At 37.4% G+C, this 18466-nt stretch overlaps 1 protein-coding gene across 4 annotated transcripts; it reads left to right on the top strand.

The window, feature by feature from the left end:
* Window positions 1-2995: 2995 nt before the first annotated feature.
* Window positions 2996-17444, top strand: LOC139976982 (uncharacterized). 4 transcript variants are annotated; one of them, XM_071985917.1, is made up of 9 exons: window positions 2996-3400; window positions 4318-4585; window positions 5826-5991; window positions 6967-7120; window positions 8362-8553; window positions 9466-9598; window positions 11375-11535; window positions 13874-14047; window positions 14670-17444. In XM_071985917.1, the coding sequence occupies exons 2-9, from the start codon at window positions 4411-4413 to the stop codon at window positions 15039-15041; spliced, it is 1527 nt and encodes a 508-aa protein (XP_071842018.1). In that variant the 5' UTR covers window positions 2996-3400; window positions 4318-4410; the 3' UTR covers window positions 15042-17444. The 4 variants fall into 4 exon arrangements, with proteins under 4 accessions (XP_071842018.1, XP_071842016.1, XP_071842017.1 ...); XM_071985915.1 differs by having other exon boundaries at window positions 2997-3431; XM_071985916.1 differs by lacking the exon at window positions 2996-3400 and adding an exon at window positions 3477-3731.
* The last annotated feature ends 1022 nt before the right edge of the window (window positions 17445-18466 follow it).

Here is an 18466-nt window from a genome sequence, read left to right as displayed (position 1 = left end):
TTTTAGTATAGAGAGAAAAACTTCAGACTCATAAGCTTTAGTAATAGGTCTCAGGGCTATAGGCGAAACTTGTTATGTTTAACAGCCAGTTTTAAATAAAGAGTTTTACATCATATTCAGTCCTCAGTGGCGTAGCTAGAGGTTTTGGCGCCCGAGTGCAAGAGTAGAAAATTGCGCCCACCCACTACTGAAAGAAACATTGACCCCCTAGCTACGCCACTGCCAGTCCTTTTGAGGATACTAAAGTATACTATGGGGGTTTTAGAAAACTTTCGGGACGCCTGGGCACCTTAATTATAGTATATCGGTTTACATGACATTACATGTTAGAACTTCAACGCATGGCATGCGCTAGGATAAGCTACACACTACATGAACGAGACCCGGTCAAATTGAGACCGTCGATGGAGGGGCGGGGGGGGTGGGGGTGGTGGCACATTGCCGACCGAGCCGCTCTGGCTTTGGCACTGGTCTACTTCTAAAATCATACAGTTAAATCAAAGATGATTGGCTGATGTTAATGCAAAATATTTGATTATATTTTATAGTGTTTTTTTTTTTTGGTAGGCTACTTTCAGAAGGAAATGCGCTCTAGCACCGTCTTAGAACAATCATATAGTTACGCCCAGTTTTCTTCTTAAAAATAGTGCGTTTGCTAGGTAATAATAATGATCAATATTTGCACTTGTGTCATCGAAGAAGGTATATTCCGACATCACTGACCCATTACCCTGTGTGCAACGACCCTCCCATCCTCCCCAGTACATGCCCCTTCCGTAGTTTTGCAGTGGGGATATATTTTTGTAGTTTGTTGGGTCTCAATGTGAAGTGAGTCTTATAAAAGTCTAAAATCTTAGTTTTGTAGACAACAATTTGTATTGCATCTGTTTACTATACTATCAATTTTTGTTATCATGTTACGTACTGATAGGTTTCGCTCTCCGCGTTCTCGCTGATGGTCTCTATAGGTTGGATGGCTTCATCCTGTACGTGCTCCAGGATTGTTGCTGTTATTTTGTTGTTAACCAACCCCTCCCCCAACCAGGCAACTTCCAAATGTCTTCGATGTCATGGTCGGCCACAGTCATAGGCGTACGGGACCATTTCGGTTTGGGGGGGGAGGGGGCAGAAACTTTTGTGCCCGAAATTTCCCGTGACACTATCTAAGCGGAGCGCCACCATCAGATGGCGCGTAGCGTACAAGAATTTTTTTGGCAAAATATGCCTCTCAGATTGCCGGAAATGACACTTCTGAGGCCTTGCAAGTTGCATCTAAACATTCTTTATTTTATAATCTCACGTTTAGAAATTTACACTTCCCCAAAAATTTGGTAAATTAGAAGAAGAAAAAATGGTAACATCACTTTGACGGGGAAAACTAGGACAGTATGTTTTTTAACTCCTATTTAGTTACGGTATTTATTATTTTAACACAGTACTCAGCTACCCCCAGAAAAAACACATTGTTCAACGACACGTAGGCGGGAAAATGTCGCTGTGTCGGGTGAGACTGCAATTTGTCTCACAAAAAAAGTATAAAAAATAACAAAGAATATGATAAACCTGTACTTTTAGGCTTGTAGGCACCCCCCCCCCCATCCATGAGAAAGAAAATGTTTCTTATATGCACTCATGTCTGGGATGTCCAGGTATACAGTTGACTAGTTAAAAAAGATGTTTACTGCGGTTTTTTCACTTCAGAGACTGCTAACCTCCATGCATGCTTGTCACACGATTGTGAGCGGCGTTCCCTGTAAATAATTTTGGGCGATAGTGCAAAAACGTGGTAGCCCAGATGAGCTGCGCTTACGGTGGTGTTACACGGAAATATTCGGGCATCACGATGCTAAATAAAGAAAATCATTAGGCCTATATTAATATTAATGTCACAAAAAAAATAACACCAGAACGCTCTTCACGGAAGTTTCGGGCAAAAATATGAAAAAGATTCGGGCAAGCTACTACATACTTATATATATTTTTTTTCTCCTCTTAGGCTGCCCTAATTGTTCAGGACTTTTGCCCGAATTTCTTGTCCTCTGGAAATTTGGGGGGCAATCTGCCCCCCTCCCCGCCTCGTACGCCTATGGCCACAGTGTCGAATCGAAACGACTTTAGAGTGTCCCAAAAAATTGGATAAGATCAGTTTGACTCCAGTCTAGTCATTGTAACCTTGCACACAGTGGCGTCGCCAGACATTTCAATCATCGAGGGACAGGGGAGTCACAGCACTTAATTCTGGGTGCACAATGTTTATATTTGTGAATGTCCTGGGGAGGGGTCTAAGGGGGAGAGGAGACATTTTAAATTAATCAAGGGTCCTTAGATGCAATCTGGTGCTATGTTTTGCAACATGAAGTAACTTTATGTTCAAGAATTTTCGGGCTTAGTCTGTCCGATTATGAGGCGGATAAAAAAGTTATACAAAAAATGGAAATTAACCTTTTGCTTTGATAATGCTTTTAAGTAATTAAGGGTCATTTGATGCAATTTTGTCCTATCTGGTGATTATCCATTATGAGAAAACAAAAATAGTTAGCTAGTGCATCACAACTGCGGTTATTGTGATGGTCGGTGGAAAGAAGTTTACTGATGAACATAATACGTTCCGCTCTTTGTAAAAAAGCTTTTGTTTGAGCATTTTTTAACACTACAAATCGCATCTGGGGGGGGGGGATGGGCACTCGGGTAGCACAATTTTTTGGGGGAGGTCACGTACCACAGGCCACCCCTTGGCCGTGCCACAGCTGCTTGCAGAACCTTTCATAACATGGAATAAATCAAACACCGTGAGGGACTTTGTTAAATTGGCCACAAAAGTTGTATTTTTTTTCTGTGCTTCCTCTCCATTATTGTCATATATCATCGTTGACGTCACCATCATCACCATAATCACTATAACACCCTTCAATTTGACATCGGATTTAAACAATTTACGCTAAATTTGCATAACTTATGATCAGAAGCATGAACACAAGTCATGCTCATAAACAACGATAATTACATACCCTGGTACCGTAACATAACCTGGTACCGTACCCTGTAAAATTTACACCGGAAGTCCGTTGCCGCGTGATATTATGTGATTTAGCTGAACCGGTAACTAAGTCCTCAATGCATGTTATCAAATGCTACTCTCGAATGTCGTGCACACATATCAGTTAACTACTCACTTTCTTATCAGATTGTACAAGTTTGCTAAAAAAAAAACGTTTGTATAGCTTCTCTCGGCAATCTGGCATTTTCGAAATCACGGGCTATTGCCATTTATTCAACTAAGAATCCACTAACTTTTATTGACAGAATACTCACACCTGTTTGCAAATGCCATTGTAACTATAGACAGAACTGTGTGCAAAGTACAACAGGTGGGCGGCCTTGGTGCAGCGCGAGAAACTCCGTGAGTATCTTTACGTGTACATCCATGAAAGGTTCGATTTTTCTTTCGTCATTTATCATATTGTAAATATGAATGAGTACAGTCATATCATATAGTCGTGTTAGTTAACACGTGGCTGCAAATTGTAGTAAAGTTTTAGTCTATGCCTAGTTGGAATCTCTTTTAGAAATTTTGCTGGTAGTGGTAGGCTATACCGTCCGTAGTGTAATGTTCATGTAAACGCTCGTCTGGAGTTATTGAACGCCATATAAACTGGTACCGTAACACGTAATCCTAGCTTCATTCACCGTCTGGTATTGGTTGGGATTCCACAAATTACAAAGACTGACGTGTAAGGATTTACGTTCGTAAATTTGCATTTTCTTCGATTATAAACAGCAGATTGGTGTTTGCCAGATTTTGTTCGTGTTGAACTTGAATTTAGCCATCATTGTAATCACTTCTTTGCTCTGTGGACGTGTGGATAGGCCCATCTTTTTGTTTCAGATTATCGGCTACACCACTTTTCGGTAGCATTTAGACACAAGACTAATTGTAATATCCCAACTTAATTAATTTAACAAAAGAGCTTAAGCAATAGTCTTCATTAGGCTGATTTAATTTCATGATTTGTAGCTTTCTCAATTTGGAAATTTTTGTTTTCATCACAATATAAACCTGCAGCAACTGGGGATGTAGGCTATATACTGTAGGACATTTTGGACAGGCAAGGAAAACCTTCAGCCAAAACAAAATGATGTGCCATAGTGCTACAGCTAAAGGGAGACCTATGAGTATGGGCTGTATGGCCATGTTGGCTCAGAATGATGCAAAGTTTGTTAATTATTTTGAACTAACTGAAATAGTATTTCTTAGGCAAGCAGTTTTTGTTTCGTTTCGTATATCTCTGTAACAGTTATTCATGCTTTTTTCTTCAGGTCTGTCACAGTGATAACTTCTCTTGGTCCAGTTGGTGCTACTCACTCATCTTCCACTACATACAGCACAGTACCTCAGGTAGACTTTAAAAGATGATCCCACTCAGCAGGATGGAACACATTTGTCTTCTGTTTCTCTTCACCATTTTCCTCGTCCATGCTGATGTTGAATTTCCCAAAGATCAACGCACAGACCACCATGAATTTCCACCAAAAGTGCCTCGTAGGAAAGACAAACTTATACCGGTTGGTCACTTGAGACCCTTTGGTAAGACATATCAAAAATTAAATTCAGGTTTCAAGTTCTGAATGGTATACTTCATGAAGAAACAGATATGCTTGTGACATCGTGTACTGTACATGTGTGGCACAAGTTAGGCTGCACTCAGATTTATTACATCACAATATACAAGTTTCAAAGATGAGAATTATAGGACTTCTTGAAAACTTGTTTGAACAACAACAAAAACAGGAAACATTAAAAATAAATTTTCCTTGCAACTTACACTTGTATATAATTAGATGAAAAAATTTAGGGGTATTGTACGTACAGTACAAGCTGAAATCTTTGAAAGCTTCATTGGGGAAATATGTGTCACCCTTGTGGAACACTGATACTTAGGGTATTAATTTCATTTTAAAAGACCAGATTTAGTAATGTGTCTATATATGCTATTGAAGTATACTAGTACTTATCTTTACCCGGTGGGTTTCAGCACTCTAGGTACTAATTTAAAACCCTTTTACTTTTGATGTACATCTTAAAGGCAAAATGTAGCCATGTGAATGGCATACTTTATCTGGTATCGCATGGCAAAATGCTATGCACATTAGTGGGCAAATTGCCATACAAGCTGTGCAAATTGTATATATATAGCAGTTTTTGTATGTACACAGGAAACGTTAGCATTTTGTAAATGGTCAACATTCAGGCCTTCAAAACTGCTATACAAAATTTGAGTACAAAATATTCCCTGTCAATATTTATTCAGGTGTACAAGCCGGACTTGAAACCCACAGGTCTGGTCAGACCGGTTGGTTTCAGCACTATAGGGACCTTCCCATGCAAAGATTGCCACATACTTTTCTGTGTAACCAGGTGCCACATGAATGGACCAGGGGATATTCAATGGCATTGTGCAATTGATCAACCATCTATACTTCTGTTGAATGTACAGATCTACTTTGTATCATTGTAGCAACAACATCTATGATTTATTTCATCTGTTTATTTCGTTTTTAAAATACAAACCAAGACTGTGCACAATAGGCTAGGTACAGTATTACTATTTTTTTCAAGGGAAATGGTAACAATGCATCCTGGAATTACTGTAGGAATCTAGTTGTGATGTCCTTCTATAAAGGGCCTGGCCCCTTCATTTGATCTGATGAGTACCAATTTGTTTGCTACAAACTGTTGTAGCTCTCTTACAGGGTTGGATTATTGTACGTAATTATAAGTTTTGAATGGTGAGATAGTCATCCCACTTTTGGTTGTGTTCTTTCAGGTTTTCAGAAGAAACCTGAGGGTCCAGTCATAGAGTACAAAGAGGCCCTCCATCCTAAGAAGTTTTGGCAGGACCATGTATCTAAGAAGCTACCATGCGTTTATAGGGGCGACATGTCAGATTCACCGGCTATGAAGAAATGGACAGATGAGTACATGAATGAAAAGTAGGTATAGTGAACAACTTTGAAGTAGCCTGCCTATTGCAATTAATCAGGTACAGTACAGTAGATATATATAAATCAAAAAATCCTGGTGATTGGGAAAACTGTATGTGGTACCTACTTCCCTTATTATGCTAATGGTAAGTTTGTTTGCCTTTGCTGATTATGCAAGTAAAGAACAAAGGGGTATTGTTAAATGCGGTGTCACTGGCCTTAAAACGCTTAGCTCATGCTGTATGCATGCGGCATGCCACTCTTTGTTATTTTCTCGGGGGCAATGCATTGGGAGCAGGTCCTTTATACAGGTCTGTCCAAAATGTATAGAAGCCTCTAATTTTAACCAGGGGCCGTTTGACACACTCAGATACAGTGCTTGTAGTGTACAGAGCTACAATACTGCAACAAAGAGGTATATGAATATATTTTGATCTCTTTTTTGATCAATATGAATAATAAAAAGACAAAGTTGATTTGCTGGCATATAAGCATATAATCTGAAAGGCAACAGACATACAGATTCCTTGCCATATAGCCTACACTTTTTTATTTTTTTTTACCATTGTTGACTCTAAGTGGTCAGCTACTTTTTTACTTGATGCTCATGTAAACATTATTTTCCTGTCTTTGATATTTGCTTATATACCTCAATGACCTTCAAACTTCAGCCAATTTGAATGTGGTTCTTTTATACAGTATACTCACCAAAGGGTTTCTATACATAACAGGTATGAATGTCAACTAAACTGAACTGTCTGAGCTATCACACAAACTAGAGGCATCACATACAAAGTGTTTATACACACACAATGGCATAGTTACAAAGATTCCTTTTGCCTTCAGCAACATATCAAAAACTGTTCCTGCTATATATTATCCTTGATCAGGGGTCATTTGGACCTTAACATCTACTTATTTTCTGGCTCGAGTTAGTTAGAAAGCTAGTTTGATTGTTATAACTTCTCTTTATTCTTCCATTAGTTATGGAGATTTGGATGTCCTGGTAGAAGTCAAGAAAGAAGATAGGACAATCAGGCCAAAGAAGATGTCCCTATCTACTTTTCTAAAGGGGTACCTCAAGGAGGACTGGTACATTGTCTCTGTACTACCAGATGAAATGAGAGGAGAAGTTAAGGTAATTTATCAAATCATCATCATTTTATTGGTCATCAAACTTCAGAACATACAGTACCATGCAGCAGCTGTTATCCATATTCCCAATTGGATATGATACAGTGCATCACAAACAAGGAGCAGAAGAAATTTCTTTTGTTGCAGTGTTTCTACAAGTTTATTGGTGGAGAGATTTCACGAATATTCAAATATTCCTGCATTTTGTCTGCCCAGTTGTGACAGTATTTTCTTTACCATGCATAAGTTTTGCAGGTCCACAGCACTGGTACTAACAGTGTGAACAGTATAAATATCATTTTCTATTAGATAAAAGTTTGGAACTGTTCATACAGTCAGTGTGAGTGCTTTGAAGCATGATAGTGGAGCTGTGCAGGACAGTATAGAGTGGTATTAGCATTAGAATCAGATAAAGACCAGGAGCCTGTTCATACTGTCAGTACAAGTGCTTTAAAGCATGATATGGGAGGACAGTATACAGTGGTATTAGCATTAGCATCAGATAAAGGGTAGGAACTGTCCATACTGTTAGTACGAATGCTCTGAAGCATGATATGGGAGGACAGTATAGAGTGGTATTAGCATTAAAATCAGATAAAGGTTAAGAACAGTTCACACTGTCAGTACCAGTGCTTTGGAGCTTGGCATGAGAGCAAAGTATGAAGTGTTTTAAATAGGAAATAGGAAATTGTTCCACCTGGTTGAGTTTGTAACTTTTATTATCACAGTTAGGCCATAATGTATTATGTAAGGGTATAGCCAATGTAAAGTGAATTCGATTAACAAAAGAATGTACCTCGGTATCTAATGTCCTTCACAAACAAGTTATTTCCCAGGATATTTGTTGGCAAATGTTTGGATAAATGGGGTGATAGAAATAAATCCTATGATACCCTTTCATCCCCCTCTTTGGGGAACGACCTGCCAGGGGGCTAGTGCAATATAACGCTATCGTGTACCGTTATGCAATAAATGATGTTTACATGTTGTCTGTGAACTTAACAATAATTGTAGAAAGAATTGATTATATTTCTGAATGGTAAAATCTAAAAAAATATTAAAAAAATTAAAAACTAATGTCACAAATCTTGAATTTTTTGTTGTTGAGTAAATGAGCTTTTAACTTTAATCAAATATATTACCATAGAATTGGGGTGACTTGGAGGGGGGGGGGGGGGGAGGGTGTGACTCAAATATGTTATTTATAACACCCCCATCAATCTTTGCAACTGTCCTTTTATCCAGGCCTCCAAGAGCTTACATTGTGGTTCCTTCACCAAGACGATCCAAGAAACAAATTTGTGGATGAGTAGCGGAGAGACTGCGTCACTGATTCACTTTGACGCTGACCACAACCTCCACTGTCTACTGTCCGGCAGAAAAGATTTTGTTATGATTGATCCCATGTACTCAGAGGAACTCTACATGGCTAGATATGTAAGTACATCGAATCAATAATAATATTAGATATGTGCTATTGTTCGAGTCAGATTAATGTATGTCGTCCAGTTACAGAGTTGTTGACAATTCATAATCATGGACGTTAAATATGAATGTAAGAGACTGACTTCGGTCAGCTTGCCAATGAGGCTTCTTCGCGAGTTCCTGCTTGCAGGAGGATCTAAATACATTGAGACGAATATTAATAGCTAAGTTTAATATATAGTCAATTCAACATTAAGAATTAGCCAACGAGAAGTCATGCGGTGATAATGGATGCACTCTGACTTGTATCAAGCCTTCTCTTCTCAACAAATGTTCAGAGAATCTACATTGAAGTCATGCAATTGTCGCATCCATTCCTGTTAATTCCCATAATAAGCATGTTAAATTTACCCATCGGATGTACGCGAGTCTACCCATGCAGCTTCTGGCCGCTCTCTCAAATATTGAGATAGGTGAAGGCTCCACATTAATCCATGAGTGACCCCACTCAACAACATTACAAAGAAGCTATTTTGTTTAGAGGTCAATAAACTGTACTCTGTTCACAGCACTAGCTCGAAGCCACCAGAAGTAAGAATATAGCTAAATAATGCAAGGGGCCATTGACATTTCTTGAAACAAAGCAATTTTAAGAGATAACTGAAGTTGCAATTATTAGTATTTTTTGTGTCCTTCTTCCTTGGTGTTGTGGAATGAAAGGCTCTTAAAATGATTTTTGTTAATAACTGTTGACTGATTCTTGCCTTTCAAGGCTTATGTAATATTTCATAATGTTCTTAAATGATAATTTAATCGCAAATTGTAGATTATTGAAGGATATTTTCCACACAGCAACCTTATAGTTTGCAAACCATGCCAAGGTTAATGTATTTTAATTTTGTGGTTAAATGTTCCTTTTGGTAGGATCCTAACACCGGATCTGGTTACTCGAAGGTCGATGTTGATATGATAAATATGTTCCAGCATGGAGAAGTTGCCAAAGCCAAATGGACCTGGGCTACGTTAAGACCCGGTGACTGCATCTATATACCCGCAGGTGAGTAATTAGGCCTAATTGCAATACCTAAGTTACCAGCATGGTCGTCAAACGCTGAGGAATACCATAATGTATCTATTATTGTTTCTCTCTGTTTTGCTTAATAATTGAGAAATAGTAGTTCTTCGATGTTACCAGATATGAACTATGAAAAAAAAATTATTGAGATATATGCTGATGGTAATAGTTTTATTTAAAAAGAAAAAAGATGTACACATAGCCACAAACCCTTTTCAATCCATTATTTTCATTTGTAGCTCTGATTGGCGGGTAAGGGGTTAGTAGTTTCTCATGAAAACGTGATATTTTTGCAATAATGGATTGTAGACTTCACTGGCATGTATAAATCTATTGTAACACTGTATATATGGAGGTTATATATATTTACATAGTTTGTTGTAGTGTTTGCTGCTAGGCAACAGATTTCTGTGTCACATTTGAGAAAACTGACAAAGAGCATGTCATTATAATGAAAGTCTTAATGAACAAAATATTCAGAAGGGATATTCACTAAAGAAGCAGCTTGCAACAATGGCTAAATCTTTTCAGGCTACCTGTTTCTTTTAAACCTGGAATGATTGGCCTTTATTGGTAAATCAGTTGATACCCTAAGTGGAGGGTGGGCCTTAGGGAGATGGAGGAGACAGAGGAGGGGGGGGTTTGCAGGAAGGACAAAGTTGAGCCAAGCCAAGTTTTAGGTTCAAGGAAGTATAAGAGCCTATGTTTTAAATTTGTGTGTTTACCTTCGTGAAGCAAATACATTGAAACAATTTAGGCTTGGACCAATGTTACATTTTATATTCCAGAAAGTTATGCAGACCTGAGGTAATTTTAAAAAAGCTTGCCATTTGAATTAAATCCACAAGAAACATGTCGTTTGGCACTGCAGTCTGAAGCTAAACATTTATTCATACCAAGCTGTGACTTTTTGGCTTGTAGATATTGTTTGATTAATTTGTAGGTTCTTATATAATGTCACGGTATTCTACTACTGTGCCTACTAGTGTAATAAAAGTCACACATTGGAATTGGCAGTGTTGCTATGTAACATTTTCAAAACTTTGGATTTAAAGTTTGACTTAACTGTCGTTTCTTTCAACAAAACAAGTTGAAAGCAACACCAAGAAAAAAGAGTTCAAATTGTGTGGGATGGGGGTTAGCTGTAGGGCTGTTGTCTGTTTTATGCTTGTTGACAGATCATCATGAAATGAAATGTTACATCATTTAAGATGTTGCATTTCCATCATTTTTTAATTTTCCATTAAATTTGTCACAGCAGATTGTAATAAGAATTGAAAGCTTTATTGAATCTACTGGGGGGCATTGTGGTCAAGTGGTTAAGTCAGTGGACTTGTGATCTAAGGATTGCAAGGTTTGAGTCCTACGTTTTTTTCTTGGGCAAGGCACTTTATCTCCATTGCCCCTTTTCACCCAGGTGCATAAATGGGGACTTGCGAGGACGCTTGTCAATATAGTTGTGCGTTCCAGTTTGTGGCTGCACCCTATGGGAAGTCCCCGGGGGACACATGTTTGTGGTGCCCCAGGAGAGATTGATTGAATTGTGCTCACTTTGGTGTGTGACAAGTTACCAATGACCAGGCCCGGGTTAGGTTGTAGAATCGTATGAGAGTGCCTTGTCCTTGAACAAGACTGTAACCCTTCAACTTTATAAACTTTATTGTATAGATAGCAACTTTGTGTGTATCTGTGTCAGTATGTCACAAACAACTATGTAATATTTTAGTTACCATGATTTTTGTTCGATATTTGTTTCAGGTCATATTCATCAAGTGAGGTCTTACGGTAGGAGTATCTCAGCGACATCGTTATTTACTACTTATCCAGAGTTTGATGATTCAGATTGTAAGGACAAGACATTCTCTTACACTAGTATGAAGGAAATGAATGTCATGTGGACCTACAAGAAAGGTGACAAGGTGAGAAGAACTATATTACCAATACACTGTCAGGGATGTGCTCAGGCAGATTGTGCGGTAGTGTGATCCATACCCTGTGAGAGGGATCTCATGGGTGGGGTACCCCCTCCCCACTGGACAAAATTTGTTATATTATCATCAAAATTTTTTTTTTTATATACTGTTTGTGCTGTGCGGCATTCAGAACTGCTGGGCGCAGCCACCCAGTGTGAGCACATCCCTGCACTGTGCTTGATTGGTGTTAAATTTGCACAATTCAGAGCGTTGATTTATTTTCCCTTAGTTGACCTACTTGCCGAGTAGAGGCACTCCTGCTGGGAATTGTTTGAGAAAAAAAGGCAGTGACAAAACTAAACAGTGTTACTATTTCAGTATAGGAAGGAGGCAATTGGTTTACTTTTACATGTATGTAGTAATAGTTCTAGAAAACTGTAGCAGAGGAATATTTGCAATAATATAACTGCCACTGCAAAAGTTCTCTACCACTGTATTAAGGTAAATGAAGGCCAAGTATAGATAAATGCACAGTCCTGCATTTTGCAGAACGTTTCAATCCATATCTTATGGACCAGGAGGAAGGGGGTGGGGGGTTGGTTTGCTGACTGAAGTATTAGTTTATTGACCAATGGATCGTTCTGTAAACCTTTTGAACTGGTAACTGACGAGTGAAAATTCTGGGAGTAGCACATTTCCCCATATATTAATGTGGAAGCTACTTTCTAGACCATCTTGAAATGTAACAAGGTAGGTTGAATACCAAGGGTTGCATAATCATAGTATAATCTCCTCTTCCTGTCTTCACTGCAAGACAAAGTACCAAACATTTTGGCTGTCATCCTGGTATGAGTGTTCTCATATCAAGCTTTTCTTTTACACATGCAAAATATGAAGTTCACAAGACAACCATTCCCAACCTATATCAAATTGGAATGTGACATTGTTGCAACACAAAATGAAACTTGAATATGTATGTAATATGTTCAATGACAGACTCAACAGCAGAAGTTCAATTAATTCTTCGACTTTAGACTGTGGGGATAATAATAATGATAAATAATTTTTTATATAGCGCCAAACAAACTATGAAATAATTCTCGTAGCGCTTAAAATAATAATAACAATTATAACATATATATGCTTTGGTGAAAAGATACGTTTTGAGAGCTGATTGGAACCGTTCACAGTATTGCCCATTTTTACATGTTCTGGAAGTGATTTCCACAGGCACGGTGCACTAGATGCGAACGTTCTCAAGCCGTAAGTCTGTGTTTTTACTCTAGGGATGAGTAACATCAGCGATGAATTAGAGATCACTGTGTATCGTTTTTTTTCAAGCATGTTAACAGTTAATTCACATACAATGGCCCATAAGTGAAGAAGGAAAATTATTTACCAAACTGGACATTAATGTGTGTCATCGAGGAAGAAAGTAGAGGGCTGGGAATGAAATATACAATGCCCATTGCAAATTGTTATACAAAATAGTAAAGTCAGTATAAATACAAGTGTAAATATGTACAGCAGTTTTGCTACACAGGAACCTTAAAGGCATTGAAGACTCGCCCCAAACCGCGCTCTGAAAAAGTTAACTTTCGGTTGCTTGCAAATGACGTTTTCTTCTTGTCGCTACAAAATGCAGACAGTAATGAAATGTGATACCTTGTTATCTTTTATTTAGACCTGAGATGTCCACGCTGCTATGTACACTATGCTGTGGGTATTGACCCTTTGCTGTATGTATGGACTGTACACTAGTGTCTAATTACCGACGGTAGCAAGCTGTGTGTGTGTATTTTCTGGGATGATCGATGATGGTGTCTAACACTTCTGTTACACCTCATTCAAAACTAGGTCAGATTACCAGCATGAGAAGTTTCTTTGTGCGTGAGTCTTCACACCCTTTATTTGAGGGAGAACAACAGTCAGAGCCTTTGTAAATGCTACCCAAAAGTTGAACGCTTAAGGTATTCCCTGTATATAGTGTATTAAAGCACAAACCGATGGCACTGGTTTGTGAATAGGCTAGTTTAGTGTGAAAACAATTTTGATTACTGCTCTAGTCCCTCAGTTTTTTCTGCTGTGTACATACCTCTGTTTACTTTTTATTTTCTATTTATGTCATATTGTTGCATCATGGTGGGAGTCTATGGGTACTCCATTAGATAAAGCCTATTGTATTAATTAAGAGGTATCAGTAGAGATAAAGAAAGTTGTTTGTGCCTTGTATGCAGCACTCACAGACAGGATCTCACGTTACAGGTACAATTTCTAGTGATTGTGGATTGTGGCTGTAACTCTTACCATTATTTTAGTTTTATGATTTTTTTCTCTCCTTTAGGTTATTGAAATAGGTTACATGAATGTAGACACCTTGAGGCAGAATTTGCTGGTCTTGCTTGGAGATAGAGAGCATCTTAGAATTGAAGTCTTTGCCCCATACTTCAACCATCTCAAATACGATATCGACCCAGAGGAAGGTGAACAGTATGGAGTCACAGAGGAAGTGAAGGATGTAAGTGTTGTATTTTTAAAACTTAGTCTGTCAAACCTAGAAGTTTTCTGTGGCAGTAGGACCTACAGGGTGACACTTTTACATACTTTCCTTTTGTGTTTTACACTATGAAGTTCATTTACCTTGTGCAGTTGTGTTCTAATGTAAGTGGTAGAAGTTGGTGTTAATTAGATGCATGAGTTTAGATTCATTCAGAAATTAGAACTAGATTTGGCCAAGAAAAATATATAAGTACCGGTAGTATTAATCTTCAGAAGGAGAAAGCAGATGTAGGCTATTGCTCATCCACGATCATCACTTGTTTCATTTGGCTTTTGAAACCCTTGGGAAACACTTTAGGAACATTTGAAAAAGGGTTTTTGTGTTGTTGAATCAATCTGATGCCCAAATAGGTAATTGTCTTGCAGTCTGATTCCACTCATGTATCTGAAGTGTTTGCAGTATGAAAGGCTTTGTAATTAGTCACTGACCACTCCACTCCACTCCTCCATCCTCACCCCACACCTATCTCCAGAAAACACGTATAAAGATGTAATGACAAATTTGATATCTTAAGTTTGTTTGTTTTGTGTTAGTATCTTATTGATCTCTTAATATTGTTTTTTTTCTGTTGCTTTCCTAGATATTTTATGAATTTGACATAGATGAAAAAGATTACCTAACCAAAGAAGAAATAGAAAACTTAACCCTAGAACAACTTAAAGAATTTGCCAGGAGAGTAGACTTGCCAACAGTTCCACCAGAACAACCAAACTATGAATACAAGGAGGAGGAGGAGGAGGAGATAGAAGATGTCAAAGAAGAGGCAGAAGACAAAGAAGGAGTTACTCAAGTTAAAGAAGATGAAGAGGAGAAACAAGATGAACAAGTAGATGAAGATAAAGAAAAGGCTGACACAAAGGCTGAAGACAAAGAAGAGGAGCAAGAAGAGGCCCAGGAGGAACCTAAAGTCCATGGCCATGGGCATGACCATCATGATCACGATGAACTTTGACCTATCACCTCTAAGTTTTTATTCAAAGATAATAAATTTGGGGTTGGCTTGATTAACGATGATAATTTATTTTGCTGTTTTATAGGAGATATGTCATTAGAACTTGTTTGGAGGGAAACTGGGGTCAATTTATTCTGCTAAATCGCTAAATGCTGCACCTTTCGTTCTTGAAAGATAAACTTATATGAAAAAAAATGAGGATTATATAATGGAAAAGTTATGATCAATGTAACTTTGTATTAGTTCACCTTGACAAAATTATGGAAAAATCAAAATTAAATGTTGAAGTACCAGGTAATTAGATGCATTTTGTAAATGCAATGAAAACAGGAAAAAGTAAACCAAAAACATTAAACTACAGACAATAAAGTCTTTGAGTTTATACAGCTCACTCTTCATTGCTTTGGCCAGGCATGCCAAAGTAAATATTTGCTTAATTACACCATGAACAACACATTTCCCCCCCCCCCCCCCACTGGGCATTACCAACAACAACATAAAATCCAACTGATAAAGATATCCCTTATTGCTTGGTGAAATCCAGATGATGGTGTTATCTTTGATATTTTGTGTTTATGTTATTTATAAATACTCAACCCGTCATTCAATAACATAAGGAACTTTTATGTAGCCGTTTGTTATGTTTGTTTGGAAGTTCTGCTCTTTTGTTTTTTTGTTCAGCTATCTCACCTTTGATGGTTTTTTTGTTCATTTTCTTGCTTAATGAAGCTATATAGCTGGTTGTTTGTGTTATGTAACGTAATCTTGCTTCTATGCTTACATGTCTACTCAAAACTCTTTGCACTCTTTCTTGCTCTACCATGTATAAAGCAATGATATTAATGTTTTATCACTGCATCACTATATGGGTTATATAGTGCCTGTATATGTACTACTTGTCTGCCAAACTTGTCCTCTAGTCATACTAGTCATACTATTGCCTATTCATATTATCTGATGTGGAGTTGTTATTTTTTACATATTTTGCACTCAGCCTAGTATACAAATAGACTTCCATGGGATCTGTCAGCATCAAATTTATCTGAAGATTTACTTGGAATACCTGGTTACTTTTACTATGTAACATCATTTCTATAGTGCTAATTTCATTGCATTATTGTCTTGAGTGAGCGTACTTCCAACCTCTCAAAATTTTGTTGCTTTAGTTTTAAAAAAAACCTTAAACATGCAATGTAGGTCTGCATCACTTCTTGCAAAACATATGTACCAAGTCCTGGCTACTCTGCACAAACTAATCTGTGAAGTTGTCAATATCATTTGCTCCTGCAACGAATATATTCAGATTCTTCAATCAAGAATGAACAGTTTGAATCTTTTGAAGTTTACATGCAAGGTGAGCACTCCAGCAAATTTCGGTGAACATGGGCATTTTTCAACAGATCATTAAATACCTAAATTCAGGAGAAGTTTGGTATTGGAAACAATCTTATTAAACTTCTCTGTTGTTTTTTACGTTGGGAGCGGGTGGTTAAAGAAAGGAAGATTATCTTCTTGGGGAAATAGCACCAGAGATAACTGTCCAGTGCATTTCTGTAAGCATAGACTGTGCTTACTCCATTCTTGGTGTAGGCAGTGGTGCAGTGGGTATCAAGTGAGATGGTTTCAGTCTCATAAGCGGCGTACATTATAGTTACGTATATTCCTACACCTACTAATATTGTTTTGAACGAAGTGGACTCCATTCTGCGTATGGCAATTTTGATCAATGGAATATTGAACTATGGACAGTTCAGGTTACCAACTTGTATTTGCCATTGATGATTGTTTTATCATCAGTAGTGATAATTATTATTTTGGAACATTCAAAATAACTTGCCATTTCCTACTATAGTACTTAATTTTCTACAACTCCCACGACCGTCTTATTCTGTTTTCCTTTTCTTTTCTTGGTATTTTCATTACTTTGATAATATTTTTTTATTGTTCAATTTTCAGTGGACAGGATTTGTAATCCTGAAGACTTTAATTGGAATTCCCTCCAAGCCAAAATTCCTTTGCTTCTATTTGAAAATTTTGATGGATACTTGAAAATATTGCTGTCAATTACATCAAATGTAATTGAAATTTCTATAATCGACCAAAAATTTTAGTTCTTCGGAAACGTATTGTAGATTTAGTATACCTTTCTAACGTTTTTAATACTGTAGTTTCTAATTTCATTTTTCTACTACCACTTGTTTCAACTCTATATAAAGTATCTATTCTACCGTCTTGTAGCTAATTTTAAAGTAGAAGCCAAACATTCCATTTTTCATCCATATTTTAGCTTTTACAATAGTAGCACTTTAAAATGATCAACCTCACATGAGCTTACATTATAGTAATTGAATTGATTTCATGGTAATCAGTATTTTCATGATAGTAATTACTTGCCCATCCCCCCCCCCCCCAAAAAAAAAAAAATCATCAATTAAACTTTATAAAATTTGAATTCTAGATAATTTCTTAGAGTTTTCCACTTGATGTGGTTTCTCAGCCATTTTCTGAACTTTGTTTTAACAATGATATTGACTTAATGATGGTGACTTAATTATGCTAGCATGTTGGTTTGAACATTAAGGAATTCAACTGTATTAACTATGTCATTTAATCATATGCTCTATTGTATACTGACAGGTATTTCAATGGTAATTAAGCCATCTATAGACAATTTGATGGCAGTTTATACTACAAAGTAATTACTTCACGATTGTGTAGAACAATGGTGTCACCATTTTACAAAACCTGTCCTGACTGCTCTGTTAGACTTGTAATCATACTTGCAAGGACAACAGAAATCTCCTAGTCCAAGGTATATCTTGGATCCAAGTTCCGTACAGTGGCAAACGTGCTTCCAAATGTGATGACAAAGTTATGTTTCATTTTCTGTAAGAATCTTTCCAAGCCATACTTCCCTCCAATTCCGTTAAATATCTTATTCTGATTTATGGTTTTGTAAATTATTTGACTTTACCTTTAATTTAATGTTGACATATTGTCATCTGTAGTGCAATATACATATATGACGCATTATGTCTTAATCTCATTTTCCAAATATAACTATGATCGAATATGAACTTATCTGTTGTGTTTGGATTAATTTTCTCTTTATCTTGTAGAACGGGCTACGAACGATAACTTACGATGGCTGCACCTACTAAATAACGTTTCCCCTTATTTTAGCCTGGAAAAAAATGTTTAGTTATATTGTACAAACGGCGTGCCACAGTATCATTACGGCAAGGTTTCACCTTCAATTTAAATTTCCTCTGTCAGAATTTCATCTGGTGATAGATACTCATGATGATGAGCACCTGAGCAATGGTCATGCCAAATGTAATGAGGGGGCTAGAGGGGAGTGGTTGGTGTATTTTATAGGCACTGATCACCCAATCCTTGACCGAGAGGTGTTCATCTGCCATCTG

The sequence above is a fragment of the Apostichopus japonicus genome, chromosome 12 (assembly GCF_037975245.1).
Source record: "Apostichopus japonicus isolate 1M-3 chromosome 12, ASM3797524v1, whole genome shotgun sequence".
In the NCBI taxonomy this organism is placed as follows: Eukaryota; Metazoa; Echinodermata; class Holothuroidea; order Aspidochirotida; family Stichopodidae; genus Apostichopus; species Apostichopus japonicus.
This window is presented reverse-complemented; position numbering and strand designations above follow the sequence as displayed.

Coding starts and splice junctions, on each gene's coding strand:
- LOC139976982 (XM_071985917.1), top strand. CDS start 4,411: ATGATCCCACTCAGCAGGATGGAACACATTTGTCTTCTGTTTCTCTTC. Junction 4,586..5,825: donor TGGTCACTTGAGACCCTTTG/GTAAGACATATC, acceptor GTGTTCTTTCAG/GTTTTCAGAAGAAACCTGAG. Junction 8,554..9,465: donor AACTCTACATGGCTAGATAT/GTAAGTACATCG, acceptor TCCTTTTGGTAG/GATCCTAACACCGGATCTGG.